Source organism: Anolis sagrei, chromosome 2 (genome assembly GCF_037176765.1).
Source record: "Anolis sagrei isolate rAnoSag1 chromosome 2, rAnoSag1.mat, whole genome shotgun sequence".
Classification (NCBI taxonomy): domain Eukaryota; kingdom Metazoa; phylum Chordata; class Lepidosauria; order Squamata; family Dactyloidae; genus Anolis; species Anolis sagrei.
Genome location: NC_090022.1, coordinates 301,432,115 through 301,448,812, shown reverse-complemented (window position 1 = coordinate 301,448,812; position 16,698 = coordinate 301,432,115). Strand labels below are relative to the sequence as shown.

The 16,698-nt window shown below is 47.6% G+C and overlaps 1 protein-coding gene across 2 annotated transcripts in view; it reads left to right on the top strand.

The window, feature by feature from the left end:
- Window positions 1-15,799, top strand: part of PHF24 (PHD finger protein 24) — a 102,723-nt gene extending 86,924 nt beyond the window's left edge. For both annotated transcript variants that reach the window (XM_067464700.1, XM_067464699.1), the window contains one exon: window positions 11,379-15,799. In XM_067464700.1, coding sequence (XP_067320801.1) covers window positions 11,379-11,478 — 100 coding nt within the window. In that variant the 3' untranslated portion in view covers window positions 11,479-15,799. The remainder of the gene's footprint in view (window positions 1-11,378) is intronic.
- Window positions 15,800-16,698: the final 899 nt, after the last annotated feature.

Below are 16,698 nucleotides of genomic sequence, written 5' to 3'. Positions count from 1 at the left end.
TCATAGGGACAGAGGCGGCCCTAGGTAATTTTCAATGGTAAGCAAATAGTATTTTGAGCCCCCCCCCCCCAACCAATCATTGATATATATTTTCTGTTTGTCGTGGGAGTTCTGTGTGCCATATTTGGTTCAATTCCATCATTGGTGGAGTTCAGAATGCTCTTTGATTGTAGGTGAACTATATATCCCAGTAACTACACTTGCCGCATTTGCTCCCTTGCCTGGCCCGCTTTGGGTCTGGAGGCATGCCTGAACACCCCGGCGTGTGCGCCAAAAGTCACCTCTTCTCCTGACTTTCTCCTCAGCCATTGGGACCGAGAGAGAGAGAGAGAGGTGGAGATGCCCACCTTTCCTGAAGGTAGGCGCAAAAACAAAGGAGGGAGCGGAGGTGGGAGATACCTCCAGCCGGAGGGGCTCTCTCTCTCTCTCTCTCTCTCTCTCGGTCCCAATGGCTGAAGAGAAAGTCAGGAGAAGAGGCGCCTTTTGGTGTGCATGCCGGGGTCTTCAGACATGCCTCCGGACCTGAAGCGGGCCAGGTGCGGCGGCTCCACCCCTTCGCCCACCTGCGGATTGGGGAGAGGAGAGGAGGCGGGTGGAGCGCCAGGGGATCGGGAAAGGGAGCCGGTCATGGGGAAGGGATTGAACACGGAGAACGATTGAGCGCTGGCTCTGCTCGCGCACCCAGTGGCTGGGTAGAGCAGGAACGAGAGGGGCTAGGCGAGGCTCAAGGGCCCGGCCCCTTTGGGAAGAGGATCGCCCGGCAGCGAGGCAAGAAAGCCGAGGCTCCCCCCGGACTGCTAGGGCTGTTGTGAGCTGAGGGGTGCTCCTCAAGTGGCGGTCGAGGGGCATTTACAGAGGCACCTCTGCACCCCTGGCAAAAAAAAAAAGTGTTCTGCGACCGCTTACTTCGCGTAATGGACGAACCGCCCCTGCATAGGGAGGAGGGAGAAAGCTTGTTTGCTGCTTCCCCGGAGACTAGGACGCAATGGAGGAATGGCTTCAAACTACAAGAAACGTGATTCCTGTTCCGTCTTCCTGGAGCTTGGTTTGCATTGCTTTTTAGTTGCATGGGATAGCATTCCTTTGCATTTCCCCAGGGTTGCTATAGACCCAGCAGCACCCTGGAAGTTAAACAGTATCAGAGTCTGGAAAGCCAGGCTGCAGGCCCTCTGCAGTTATTGGTTTAGAAGGTATCTCTTTGGGTTTGGAGTCCCGCCTTTTTTCCTGGGGATGAGATCTCCATTTTGGAATCTTCCCTGCCTCCCTTAGTACAGAAAAGAACCTCAGATGTGCTGTTGGTCAGGTAGAGAGCTCAGAAAAACCCATTGTGAGTACAATTGAGTACAACTGAGATAGATAGAATAGGAATTGAGCTATTGAGTTATAGATAGATATAGAATCATAGAATCAAAGAGTTGGAAGAGACCTCCTGGGCCATCCAGTCCAACCCCATTCTGCCAAGAAGCAGGAATGTTGCATTCAAATCACCCCTGACAGATGGCCATCCAGCCTCTGTTTAAAAGCTTCCAAAGAAGGAGCCTCCACCACACTCCGGGGCAGAGAGTTCCACTGCTGAACAGCTCTCACAGTCAGGAAATTCTTCCTCATGTTCAGATGGAATCTCCTCTCTTGTAGTTTGAAGCCATTGTTCCGCGTCCTAGTCTCCAAGGAAGCAGAAAACGAGCTTGCTCCCTCCTCTCTGTGGCTTCCTCTCACATATTTATACATGGCTCTCATATCCCCTCTCAGCCTTCTCTTCTTCAGGCTAAACATGCCCAGCTCCTTAAGCCGCTCCTCATAGGGCTTGTTCTCCAGACCCTTGATCATTTTAGTCGCTCTCCTCTGGACACATTCCAGCTTGTCAATATCTCTCTTGAATTGTGGTGCCCAGAATTGGACACAATATTCCAGATGTGGTCTAACCAAAGCAGAATAGAGCATGGGGAGCATGACTTCCCTAGATCTAGACACTATGCTCCTATTGATGCAGGCCAACATCCCATTGGCTTTTTTTGCCGCCACATCACATTGTTGGCTCATGTTTAACTTGTTGTCCACGAGGACTCCAAGATCTTTTTCACACGTACTGCTCTCGAGCTAGGCGTCACCCATTTTGTATCTTTTCATTACATTTTTTCTGCCAAAGTGGAGTATCTTGCAGAAAAAATGAAACCTGCCTGCTGTCATTTTGTAAAATAATTGAAAACAAATGTTAAAAATACACATTAAAATGACAAGCAGCCCTCTCCTGTTTTCACTCTGGCAATCCTACTGGAGTGCAGATCTTTATCTATCTATCTGTATATGGATATAAAACCAAAGTGCTGTTCCAGCAGTCACCAGCCATCCCCTCTCCAATGCCAGAGATACAGCTTAATGGTGTCACATTAGAAAATGTTGACCATTTCCGCTCCCTTGGCAGCCACCTCTCCACCAAATTCACATCAACACCGAAATACAACACCGCCTGAGCTCTGCGAGTGCAGCATTTTCCCGAATGAAGCAGAGAGTGTGTGAGGACCGGGACATCCGTAGGGAGACCAAGGTGCTTGTCTATAAAGCTATTGTATTCCCAACCCTGCTCTATGCCTGTGAGACGTGGACTGTCTACAGATGTCATATGCAACTCCTGGAACAATTCCATCAGCGCTGGCTCCGGAAAATCCTGCAAATCTCTTGGGAAGACAAGCGGACAAACATCAGCGTGCTGGAAGAAGCAAAGACCACCAGCATTGAAGTGATGGTCCTCCACCATCAACTCCGCTGGACCAGCCACGTTGTCCAGATGCCTGACCACCGTCTCCCAAAGCAGTTGCTCTACTCTGAACTTAAGATCGGAAAACGGAACGTTGGTGGACAGGAAAAGAGATTTAAAGATGGCCTCAAAGCCAACCTTAAAAACTCTGGCAGAGACACTGAGAACTGGGAAGCCCTGGCCCTTGAGCGCTCCAGCTGGAGGTCAGCTGTGACCAGCAGTGCTGCAGAATTCGAGGAGGCACGAGTGGAGGGTGAAAGAGAGAAACGTGCCAGGAGGAAGGCGCGTCAAGCCAACCCCGACTGAGACCGCCTTCCACCTGGAAACCAATGCCCTCACTGCGGAAGAAGATGCAGGTCAGGAATAGGGCTCCACAGCCACCTACGAATCCACAAGGAAACCCATCATGGAAGACCATCTTACTCGTCCAACAAGGGATCGCCAAAGTAAGTAAGTAAGTAAGTATACATACGTGTGGATATTGTGTCCAATTCTGGGCACCACCATTGAAGGGAGATGTTGACTCTAAGCTTGAATGTGTCCAGAGGAAGAGGGCGACTAAAATGATCAAGGGTCTGGAGAACAAGCCCTATGAGGAGCGGCTTAAGGAGCTGGGCATGTTTAGCCTGAAGAAGAGAAGGCTGAGAGGAGGCATGATGATGGGCATGTATAACTATGTGAGGGGGATATGTCATAGGGAGGAGGGAGAAAGCTTGTTTCCTGCTGCCCTGGAGACTAGAACGCAATGGAGGAATGGCTTCAAACTACAAGAAAGGTGATTCCTGTTCCGTCTTCCAGGAGCTTGGTTTGCATTGCTTTTTAGTTGCATGGGATAGCATTCCTTTGCATTTCCCCAGGGTTGCTATAGACCCAGCAGCACCCTGGAAGTTAAACAGTATCAGAGTCTGGAAAGCCAGGCTGCAGGCTCTCTGCAGTTGCGTGTGCAAGTGCAATACACCTCCCACAGCCGACCCAAGAAGTACGCTCACACATGTTGTTGGGATAAACCATGGCCAAAACTCATTTATTGATAACAGGAACAAGGGTTGGCAGCCAAGCACGGGTCCTGGATCACGATCGGACAGCCCAATACTGCCCGATCCTGCACACACCAGGGTGCCGCCGGCACAATACCGGGCAAACGCAACTCGGCACCCCTGGGACCACTGGGCATCCCCCCTTTCTGCTGGGGGGGGGGGGTACCAAACCAGATCCAGGGCCCATGCCCCACGCCAACAAGGAGTTGTGACAAGGAATATAAAACAAACAAGTAACTGTTAACAGGTAACCATGACAAGGTAAACACCAACAAAAGTAACTGCCAATGAAAACATGAACCGCATGCAAGGTGGGTGGGTGGGATGGATCAGCTGTTGCAGGCTCAATGTCTGCTGGGGAACCTGGGGCAGCCTTATGAAGGCTGCCCACAAAAGTGGGAGAGGCCATCTCAGGCCTCTCCTGTGGCGGGCATGGTCAGTTGACCATTGGCCCATTCAGAGGCGGCCCTAGGTAATTTTCAAAGGTAAACAAACAGTATTTTGGCGCCCCCCTCCCAACCAATCATTGATATATATTTTCTGTTCGTCGTGGGAGTTCTGTGTGCCATATTTGGTTCAATTCCATCATTGGTGGAGTTCAGAATGCTCTTTGATTTTAGGTGAACTATACATCCCAGTAACTACACTTGCCGCACTTGCTCCCTTGCCTGGCACGCTTTGGGTCCGGAGGTGTGCCTGAAGACCCCGGCGTGTGCACCAAACCTCACCTCTTCTCCTGATTTTCTCCTCAGCCATCGGGACCAAGAGAGAGAGAGAGAGAGAGAGAGAGAGAGAGAGAGAGAGAGGTGGAGATGCCCACCTTTCCTGAAGTAGGCGCAAAAACAAAGGAGGGAGCGGAGGTGGGAGATACCTCCAGCTGGAGGGTCTCTCTCTCTCTCTCTCTCAGTCCCAATGGCTGAAGAGAAAGTCAGGAGAAGAGGCGACTTTTGGTGCGCACGCTGGGGTCTTCAGACACGCCTCCGGACCCGAAGCGGGCCAGTCGCAGTGGCTCCGCCCTTTGGCCCATCCACGGATTGGGGAGAGGAGAGGAGGCAGGTGGAGTGCCGGGGGATCGGGAAAGGGAGCCAGTCATGGGGAAGGGATCGAACGCAGAGAACGATTGAGCGCCGGCTCTGCTCACTTACCCGGTGGCCGGGTGGAGCAGGAACGAGAGGGGCTAGGTGAGGCTCAAGGGCCCGGCCCCTTTGGGAAGAGGAGGCAAGAAAGCCGAGGCTCCCCCCGGACTGCTAGGGCTGTTGTGAGCTGAGGGGGCACTTCTCACGTGGCGGTCGAGGGGCATTTACAGAGGCGCCTCTGCGCCCCTGGCAAAAAAAAGTGTTCTGCGACCGCTTACTTTGCGTAATGGACGAGCCGCCCCTGGGCCCCTTGACCCGCCAGCGGGAACCTTCCCACCAATAGAGGGGGCTTCTGGGAAGAAGAAGCCCCCCTAAGGCAAGAATGGCGGTGGGGAACGCCCTGCACCGCAACTTCTTGGCCCGGTAAGTCGGCCATGCCTTTTATTGCTTTAGAACAGAGGTCCTCAAACTAAGGTCCGGGGGCCGAATGCAGCCCTCCAAGGTCATTTACCCGGCCCTCACTTAGAGTCAACCTAAGTCTGTAACGACTTGAAAGTACACAACAACAATCCTATCTCATCACCCAAAAACAGGCCCACACTTCCCATTGAAGTACTAATAAATTTATATTTGTTAAAATTGTTCTTCATTTTAATTATTGTATTTTTAAAGTGGTTTTTGCACTACAAATAAGAAATGTGCAGTGTGCATAGGAATCCATGTTTTTTTCAAATTATAATCCGTCCCTTCAACTGTTTGAGGGACTGTGACCTGGCCCTCTGTTTAAAAAGTTTGTGGACCCCTGGTTTAGAAAGTATCTCTTTGGATTTGGAGTCCGCCCTTTTTCCTGGGGATGAGATCTCCATTTTAGAATCTTCCCTGCTTCCCTTAGTAGAGGAAAGAACCTCAGATGTGCTGTTGGTCAGACAGGGAGCTCTGAAAAACCCATTGTGAGTACTATTGAGTACAATTGAGATAGATAGAATAGGAATTGAGCTATTGAGTTATAGATAGATAGATGATTCTGTCTATCATCTATCTATCTATCTATCTATCTATCATCTATCTATCATCTATCTATCTTTAAAAATAGGGGTTGGACTGGATGACCCTTGGGGTCTCTTCCTACCCCATGAATCAATCTATCTATCTATCTATCTATCTATCTATCTATCTATCTATCTATCTACCTACCTACCTACCTACCTACCTACCTACCTACCATCTTAGGGGTTGGACTGGATGGCCTTTGGGATCTCTTCCAACCCCATGAATCCACCAATCATCTGTCTGTCTGTCTGTCTGTCTGTCTGTCTGTCAGTCAGTCAGTCAGTCAGTCAGTCTTCTTAGGAGTTGGACTAGATGGCTGGTGGTCTGCCTATCTATCATCTATCTATCTATCTATCTATCTATCTATCTATCTATATCTTCTTGAGGGTTGTACTGGATGGCCCTTGGGGATCTCTTCTAGCCCCATGATTCTGTCTATCATCTATCTATCTATCTATCTATCTATCTATCCATCCATCCATCCATCTATCATCTTAGGAATTGGACTGGATGACCCTTGGGGATTTTGCTCATTTTCAATGACTCTATCTATCTATCTATCTATCTATCTATCTATCTATCTATCTTCTTGTGGGTCGAACTGGATGGCCCTTGGGGATCTCTTCTAGCCCCATGATTCCGTCTATCTATCTCTGCATCCATCCATCCATCCATCCATCATCTTAGGGGTTGGACTGGATGACCCTTGGGGTCTCTTACAACTCAATGACTCTCTCTCTCTCTTAGGGGTTGAACTGGATATCCTTTGAAATTCTCTTCTAGCCTTAAGAATCTATCTATCTATCTATCTATCTATCTATCTATCTATCTATCTTTCAACATAGGGGTTGGACTGGATGGTGCTTGGGATTTCTTCCAACCCCATGAATCTATCTATCTATCTATCTATCTATCTATCTATCTATCTATCTATCCATCCATCCATCCATCCATCCATCTATCATCTTAGGAATTGGACTGGATGACCCTTGGGGATTTTGCTCATTTTCAATGACTCTATCTATCTATCTATCTATCTATCTATCTATCTTCTTGTGGGTCGAACTGGATGGCCCTTGGGGATCTCTTCTAGCCCCATGATTCCGTCTATCATCTATCTCTGCATCCATCCATCCATCCATCCATCATCTTAGGGGTTGGACTGGATGACCCTTGGGGTCTCTTACAACTCAATGACTCTCTCTCTCTCTTAGGGGTTGAACTGGATATCCTTTGAAATTCTCTTCTAGCCTTAAGAATCTATCTATCTATCTATCTATCTATCTATCTATCTATCTATCTATCTTTCAACATAGGGGTTGGACTGGATGGTGCTTGGGATTTCTTCCAACCCCATGAATCAATCAATCTATCTATCTATCTATCTATCTATCTATCTATCATCTATCATCTATCTTTCGACATAGGGGTTGGACTGGATGGCCCTTGGGGTCTCTTCCTACCCCATGAATCAATCTATCATCTACCTACCTACCTACCTACCTGCCTACTTACCTATGGGAATGGACTGGATGACCCTTGGGGTCTATTCCTACCCCATGAATCAATCTATCTATCTATCTATCTATCTATCTATCTATCTACCTACCTACCTACCTACCTAAGGGGTTGGACTGGATGGCCTTTGGGATCTCTTCCAACTCCATGAACCAACCTACCTACCTACTTACAAGGATGGACTAGATGGCCCTTGGGGTCTTTTCCAACCCCATGAATGTATGACACCTGTCCCCTTCTCCCCTGCCCTGCCCACGCAGCCCTGCTTCTCCTGCCTCGGTTTCCCCATGGCAGCCCTGCTGTGCCTGACTTGCTAAGTGCTGGGGAGATGTGCCAAGGCTTGGAATCCGCTCAGCCTCATTAGAAGCAGAGACGAGGCACCTGCGTTTCCACAGCAACCGCTGGCAGCAAGACAGGACCCCAAAGGATGCTTCCTGGCAGGAGGAGGCAATGATGATGATGATGATGATGATGATGATGATGATGATGATGATGTGGGTTCATCGGGTGGGCAGCAGAGGGAGAGGCAGGCGCTTGTGAAACGGAGGATCCAAATGGGCCGGGCACCATGCCACCCGCCTCTTCCTCCAACCATCTGCTCCTTCCTTCCTTCCTTCCTTCCTTCCTTCGCTCGCCCTCCCTCTCCTGGGTTGCCAACGAGCTGCCACTCAGCCCCGGAGCAGATTGGCAGGAGAGCCAAGAAGGCCAGGCCTTTGCCAAGTGACCGGATGACCACTGGCGAGCGGATGGGCTGGAGAGGGAGCTGGGTCCCATTCTCTGCTCATTCCATCCTTTGCAGAAGCAACAAGTCATTTTGGCACTTTGCTGCCTGTCTTCGAGAATTGCACCGTTTGGGACTCATTGTGCACACAAGTCATCCCTGGTGCACCTGTTGTCTGGAAGTGTTTGGAAATAGCACAACATTCACATGTGGTGTTTTTGCACAGGAAACAGCATTTTCTGTGCAGGGCAAAGCTGTTTCTGTGCTCACTTTCTGCTCAGAGATATTTCTTACAGTATAGAAGGTGGTTTATTGTTGTTTCAGAGAATGCTATAGTTATAACACAATGTTTGCACCAAACCCAGCAGGAAATGACTATTTTTCTGTGCAGAAAACACTGCGCAAAATTCCTTCCTGGGGGGTTTCTGGGCCATCAAGAAAACTAGCTTCATTTCCTGAGATTCTTTCTAGCTTTATCTCAAATGGGTTTGAGTGACACAAGAACAGAAGGGATAAAGCTCTTTGCAGTACTTACTTACTTACTACTTACTTAGGCAAGTAGGGTGGGTGGATGCAGAGGCGGCCCTAGGTAATTTTCAAAGGTAAGCAAACAGTATTTTGGCGCCCCCCCCCCAACCAATCCTTGATCATAGAATCATAGAATCAAAGAGTTGGAAGAGACCTCATGGGCCATCCAGTCCAACCCCATTCTGCCAAGAAGCAGGAATATTGCATTCAAATCACTCCTGACAAATGGCCATCCAGCCTCCGCTTAAAAGCTTCCAAAGAAGGAGCCTCCACCACACTCCGGGGCAGAGAGTTCCACTGCTGAACGGCTCTCACGGTCAGGAAGTTCTTCCTCATGTTCAGATGGAATCTCCTCTCTTGTAGTTTGAAGCCATTGTTCCGCGTCCTAGTCTCCAAGGAAGCAGAAAACAAGCTTGCTCCCTCCTCCTCCCTGTGGCTTCCTCTCACATATTTATACATGGCTATCATATCTCCTCTCAGCCTTCTCTTCTTCAGGCTAAACATGCCCAGTTCCCTAAGCCGCTCCTCATAGGGCTTGTTCTCCAGACCCTTGATCATTTTAATCGCCCTCCTCTGGACACATTCCAGATATATATTTTCTGTTCTTCGTGGGAGTTCTGTGTGCCATATTTGGTTCAATTCCATCATTGGTGGAGTTCAGAATGCTCTTTGATTGTAGGTGAACTATACATCCCAGTAACTACACTTGCCACACTTGCTCCCTTGCCTGGCCCGCTTTGAGTCCGGAGGTGTGCCTGAAGATCCCGGCATGTGCACCAAAAGTCACCTCTTCTTCTGACTTTCTCCTCAGCCATTGGGACCAAGAGATAGAGAGAGAGAGAGAGAGAGAGAGAGGTGGAGATGCCCACTTTTCCTGAAGGTAGGCGCAAAAATAAAGGAGGGAGCGGAGGTGGGAGATACCTCAAGCTGGAGGGGCTCTCTCTCTCTCTCTCTTTCTTGGTCCCAATGGCTGAAGAGAAAGTCAGGAGAAGAGGCAACTTTTGGTGCGCACGCTGGGGTCTTCAGACACGCCTCCAGACCCGAAGCGGGCCAGATGTGACGGCTCCGCCCCTTGGCCCACCTGCAGGTTGGGGAAAGGAGAGGAGGCGGGTGGAGTGCCGGGGGATTGGGAAAGGGAGCCGGTCATGGGGAAGGGATCGAACGTGGAGAACGATTGAGTGCCGGCTCTGCTCGCGCACCCGGTGGCCGGGTGGAGCCGGAACAAGAGGGGCGAGGTGAGGCTCAAGGGCCCGGCCCCTTTGGGAAGAGGATCGCCCGACAGCAAGGCAAGAAAGCCGAGCTCCCCCCGGACTGCTAGGGCTGTTGTGAGCTGAGGGGGGGCTCCTCAAGTGGCGGTCGAGGGGCATTTACAGAGGCACCTCTACGCCCCTGGCAAACAAAAGTGTTCTGCGACCGCTTACTTCGCGTAATGGACGAGCCGCCCCTGGGTGGATGGATGGATGGATGGATAGATGGATAGATACGATATGATATTTCTCTGTGTATTTTCTCTGTATGTGTCTGTGTATGCATATCTATAGCTATATCTCTATCTATCTATCTATCTATCTCTGTGTGTTTTATGATCCCCCCTCTATATAGAGCCAATGCAGTAATTGTCTTCAGAGTAATCAAACACATAGATAGATCATGTGTTTGATTACAATCATATATCTCTGTGTTTTATGTATGACATATATGTTTTATGACCACCACCACCACCCCATATATATAGAGGGCTCATGCACTAATTGTACCCAGGGTCATCAAGCAGATAGATAGATAGATAGATAGATAGATAGATAGATAGATAGATTCGTTGAGTAGAAAGAGACCCCAAGGGTCATCCAATCCAGTTCATCTTCATAGGTAGGTAGGTAGGTAGGTAGCATCATAGGGTTGGAAGAGATCCTAAGAGTGATCCAGTCCAACCCCTAAGATGATATAGATAGATAGATAGATAGATAGGTAGATAGATGATAGACAGATAGATCGATAGATCGATAAATTGATTCATGGGGTAGGAAGAGACCCCCAAGGGTCATCCAATCCAACTCCTAAGATGATAGATAGATAGATAGATAGATAGATAGATAGATAAGTAGATAGATAGATGATCGATAGATAAATAAATAGATAGATAGATTGATTGATTCTTAAGGCTAGAAGAGACTACCGAAGCATATCCAGTCCAAACGCTAAGAGAGAGAGAGAGAGAGAGAGAGAGAGAGAGAGAGAGAGAGATGATAGATAGATGAGACTCCCAAAGAATATTCAGTCCAACCCCTAAGAGATAGATAGATAGATCAGTAGATAGAAAGATAGATAGATAGATAGATAGATAGAGATAGATAGATAGATAGATAGAGATAGATAGATAGATAGATAGAGATAGATAGATAGATAGATAGATAGATAGATAGAAGAGACTCCCAAAGAATATCCAGTTCAACCCCTAAAAGATAGATAGATCAGTAGATAGATCGATGATAGATATATAATAGATAGATACATGATAGATAGATAAGTAGATCAGTAGATAGATAGATGACAGATAGATAGATAGATAGATAGATAGATAGATAGATAGATAAGACAGACAGGTAGTCTGTCCTCCCTTGGTCTTACTGGACCCGTCTGCTGAGCTGCAGAGCCGTCTTGCTGACCTTCTGCTCCCTCTTCTCTCTCCACAGCCGAACCATCAACTGGTCCACTTTCCTGAGGGAGAGCACCATCTACATCTTAGCCGCCCGGCCCAACAGCCCCGCCATCCACCTGAAGCCATCTGCATAAGAGGGCCCTTTGCCCAGTGATGGGCTGGAAGACCAAGAGAGCTGCCCCTTGGCAAGGGACCGAGGAGCAGCCGCTGGCCCTGCCTTGCCCTCTTGGCTTCCCCAGGACTCACTTCATCGCCAGAGATGAGCCGCAAGGGATCCCTGCCGCCCTCCATGCCAAAACACTGCCGAGACCGACTGGCTGCCAGAGAGCAGTGGTGGGCTGCTTGGACCGATGGCCATGAGCATTGCCTCATCTCTTCTCCTACTGGACTTCAAGAAGCCAAACCACGGCTGGGTGGTCAAGACACAGTCATTCTCAGTGGTCCAGCCGGCCAAAGGACCTCTTCTCTTCCCCATTTGGTCACTGACTGGTTGAGGGCAAACAGGACCCGAATATCCCAGCTCTTCTCCATCTCCTGCTTTGCTGATGAAGATGCAGAGTGTTCTTCTGCAGAGCTTATGCGTCACAGCCGATCCTTTGCTTCTGGCCCCATCTCAGACCCATTCTGGTTCCCGACCGGCCTCTTTTCATGTCCATTAGGTTAATTGGTGGGGGAGTTCATCACACTTTGGTGGTATCTAGTTGGCATCCTCATCCGTGATGGCCCATTCAGGTATTGCAAGGTTATGGACTTGTGTGTATGTGTTTTTGATGACCGGTTTCTGAGACTCCCTGGGCGCATGGAGAGGTCCCTTTGTGCCTCGCTGCCATCCCTCCAAAGAGGGGCACCTGGGCTCCTTGCTGCAACCAACATTGTTTCCTCCCCTCCCAAAAAAGAAGCCATGTTTGCAACTCCTGGAGCGAATGCAGCCTGCCTCACTGTACAGCCAGACTCCCAAGAGTTGCATTTCATCCCCTCTTCCTTATCCCTTTCTTGATTTGGGAGGCAAAGTTACCAGTAAGAAAACGTGTGGTCCAGTTACCAAAATGGGGGATATCTCAGGTGCTGGGGCTTGGGGGCAAAAACCTGAAATTTCAGGAGAACTCTTAGTGATGTCAGGAGGAGGATGATGATACAAACACCTGGGGATGCAATTCGGCTTGGTGCATTAACTATTCCCTTAAACTGACCTTATAGAATATTACGAAAGGAAAATTCAGAAAGAGGTAATGTTCCTGGCCCTGGATGCTGAAAAAGCATTCGATAACGTTAATTGGGGTTTTTTTTATTACTTATGAAGGGAATGGATATTGGATATTATTTTCAAAATATAATTGAAACCATATACAAAAATCAAGAAGCAAAGATAATAATAAACGGACAGGAAACCAAAACCATACAAATTCAAAAAGAGACAAGACAGGGCTGCCCATTATCACCCTTGATCTTCATATTGACATTGGAAGTGTTACTAAACAAAATAAGAGAGGACAAAAAACTGAAAGGGGCAAAAATAAATGGGAAATCTTAGGGCTGGGCAACCACGGAAAAATTTGTTTCTAAACTCGATTCGTTTTTAGGGGGTTTTTGCGTTTCGTATATTAAAAGAATTCCGAAATTTTTCTTTAAAGAAGTTCGAAATATACGAAATTCCGTAAATTACGAAAAAATTACAAAACAATTACGAATCGATTCGTTAATGGCGGACGCGATTGCGCAATACGCTAAAAAAACCTCCAAATGGGACAGGGGGAACTTCTGAAGCTTCCCTCTCCCTCTGTTGTTGACTGTTGGTGTGACAATTTATTTTTTTATCACTAATAAAACAAACAACAACTATAAAACTTGCACCAGACATACGGAAATAATAACGAAACAATTTCGAAACGATTTCGAAACAATTTCAAACCAATTACGAAACAATTACGAAATAAATTGAAAAATTCGTTTTGATTTTTAGTTGCTCCTGCATGGCTCAATATCGGATCGTAAGCTAATTTAAATACGAATCAATAATGAATTACGAAATTAACGAACGAAACCGCCCAGCCCTAGGCAATCTTATAAAATTAGGGCTTTCGCCAACGATATAATATGCATAATTGAAGAAGCAAACAAAAAATATAGAATAATGGCTGGAGACAACAAAAGAATTTGGAAATTTGCCCAGATTTAAAAGAAATATGGAAAAACGAAACAAAAGCAAAACCAAAAATATACCACAAAAGAAATTGGAAAGATTAAAAGAGAATTGGAATATGCGGATAATCTCCAAGATAAAATATCTCAGCATCACAATTACACCTAAAAACACTCAACTACTTCAGAACAATTTTGGGAAAGTGGGGAATGAGATTAAAGAGATTTGGAAAAATGGAAAAAAATTAAATTTATCCCTCTTAGGTAGACTCTTGAGTGTAAAAATGAACGTTCTACCAAAAATGATCTTTCTCTTCCAAAATTTACCACTAATGAGAAATCAAAAGAACTTGAAGGAGTGGAATAATGACATAAGGCAACACTCTTTCGGATCCCTCCCTCTCACCCTGAGGGCTCCAGAGGCCAAACCTTGATGCTCCGGTTTAATTGGGATTGCAGTAGAGTCTCAGTTGCGTTCAATGGAGAAGAACGATGCATGCCCAACAAGACCACTGTAGGATCAGTGCAGTTGGACACCACTTGAGTTGCCATGGCTCAATGCTATGTGATCATGGGAGTTGTCACTTTACAAGGTCTTCAGCCTTCTCTGCCAAAGAAGGCTTGCAATGAGATTTTGGCCTGCATCAATAGGAGCCTAGTGTCTAGGTCTAGGGAAGTCATGCTCCCCATGCTCTATTCCGCCTTGGTTAGACCACACCTGGAATATTGTGTCCAATTCTGGGCACCACAATTCAAGAGAGATATTGACAAGCTGGAATGTGTCCAGAGGAGGGCGACTAAAAGGATCAAGGGTTTGGAGAACAAGCCCTATGAGGAGCAGCTTAAGGAGCTGGGCATGTTTAGCCTGAAGAAGAGAAGGCTGAGAGGAGATATGATAGCCATGTATAAGTATGTGAGAGGAAGCCACAGGGAGGAGGAGGGAGCAAGCTTGTTTTCTGCTTCCATGGAGACTAGGACGCAATGGAACAATGGCTTCAAACTTCAAGAGAGGAGATTCCATCTGAACACGAGGAAGAACTTCCTGACTGTGAGAGCCGTTCAGCAGTGGAACTCTCTGCCCCGGAGTGTGGTGGAGGCTCCTTCTTTGGAAGCTTTGAAACAGAGGCTGGATGGCCATCTGTCAGGGGTGATTTGAATGCAATTTTCCTGCTTCTTGGCAGAATGGGGATGGACTGGATGATGGCCCAGGAGGTCTCTTCCAACTCTTTTGATTCTATGATTCTATGGTGCCTCCGCAAACTATAACTCTCATGATTCCATAGCATTGAGTTGTGGCAGCTCAAGTGGTGTCAAACTTTGTTAACAGTGTAGATTCACCCCAGTTCAGATGGGAAAAAAGCTGCCTGGGTCAAGACAAGCTGTTGGTTGCCTTGTCCACAAACTATAACTCTCACAATTCCGTAGCATAGAGCTATGGCGGCTCAAGTGATGTCAAACTGTGTTAATTCAACAGTGTAGATGCACCCCAGTTCAGATGGGGGAAAAAAGCAGCCTGGATCAGGACAAGCTGTCGGTTTCCTTGTCCACAAATGATAATTCTCACAATTCCGTAGCATCGAGCTATGGCAGCTCAAGTGGTGTCAAACTGTGTTTACTCAACAATGTAGATGCACTCCAATTCAGATGGGAAAAAAGCAGCCTGGATCGGTACAAGCTGTCAGTTGCCCTGTCCACAAACTATAAGTCCCACAATTCCATAGCATTGAGCCGTGGCAGCTCAAGTGGTGTCAAACTGTGTTAACTCAACAATGTAGATGCACCCCAGTTCAAATGGAAACAAAGCAGCCTGGATCAGGACAAGCTGTCAGTTGCCCTGTCCACAAACTATAAGTCCCACGATTCCATAGCACTGAACCATGGAAGCTCAAGTGGTGTCAAACTGTGTTAACAAGACAGTGTAGATGCACCCCGGTTCAGATGGGGAAAAAAGCAGCCTGGAACAGTACAAGCTGTCGGTTGCCTTGTCCAGCTCAGTTTTCACAGAAGTTAAGGACCCAACTGTAGGATTGGACTTGATTGCATCCCAAACTGTGCATCACTCCAGTGCAACAAGACGTTTTGCTGCAATGCAACGAGGTGACCAGGAGCTGGAAAGGACCACTTAGCTTGTCTTTTGCAAGGTGCACAGAGCCTGTGATCTAGAGGTGGCCTTTTCCCTTGGACTCTAAAGGGATCCATAAGCCCAGGAGACTCTGGAAACTCTGGAACCCCTTCCCCAGCCTCCTGGCAGCTCCTGCTTCATTGTGTCCCGAGGCAACCTGGATTGCGTGGTCTGAATAAAAGATGTAAATGGGGCATTTCTGGTCTTGAGTTTTCTTATCCCATTTGGGCAATATTGTCCCGGGGGGGTCGTGCTGATTTCCTTGGGAGGAATAGCATTGTCTCTTATGAGGGACAATGGAAAACAATGGCACAGAGCTCTCCCCAAAATTGAGACTTCTCTTTGAGCTCTTAAGCCTTGCTGAAACCCAAATTTTGCAAAAACTAACAAAATGAAGTTCAACAGGGACAAATGCAAGATACTCCACTTTGGCAGGAAAAACGAAATGCAAAGATACAGAATGGGGGACAATGATGCCTGGCTTGAGAGCAGTATGTGTGAAAAAGATCTTGGAGTCCTCGTGGACAACAAGTTAAACATGAGCCAGGAATGTGATGTGGCGGCAAAAAAAGCCAATGGGATTTTGGCCAGCATCAAGAGGAGCCTAGTGTCTAGATCTAAGGAAGTAATGCTACCCCTCTATTCTGCTTTGGTTAGACCACTTTACCTGGAATATTGTGTCCAGTTCTGGGCACCACAATTCAAGAGAGATATTGACAAGCTGGAATGTGTCCAGAGGAGGGCGACTAAAATGATCAAGGGTCTGGAGAACAAGCCCTATGAGGAGCGGCTTAAGGAGTTGGGCATGTTTAGCCTGAAGAAGAGAAGGCTGAGAGGAGACAAGATAGCTTTGTATAAATATGTGAGAGGAAGTCACAGGGAGGAGGAGGGAGCAAGCGTGTTTTCTGCTTCCTTGGAGACTAGGACGCAATGGAACAATGGCTTCAAACTACAAGAAAGGAGATTCCATCTGAACATGAGGAAGAACTTCCTGACTGTGAGAGCCGTTCAGCAGTGGAACTCTCTGCCCCGGAGTGTGGTGGAGGCTTCTTCTTTGGAGGCTTTTAAACAGAGGCTGAGTGGCCATCTGTCG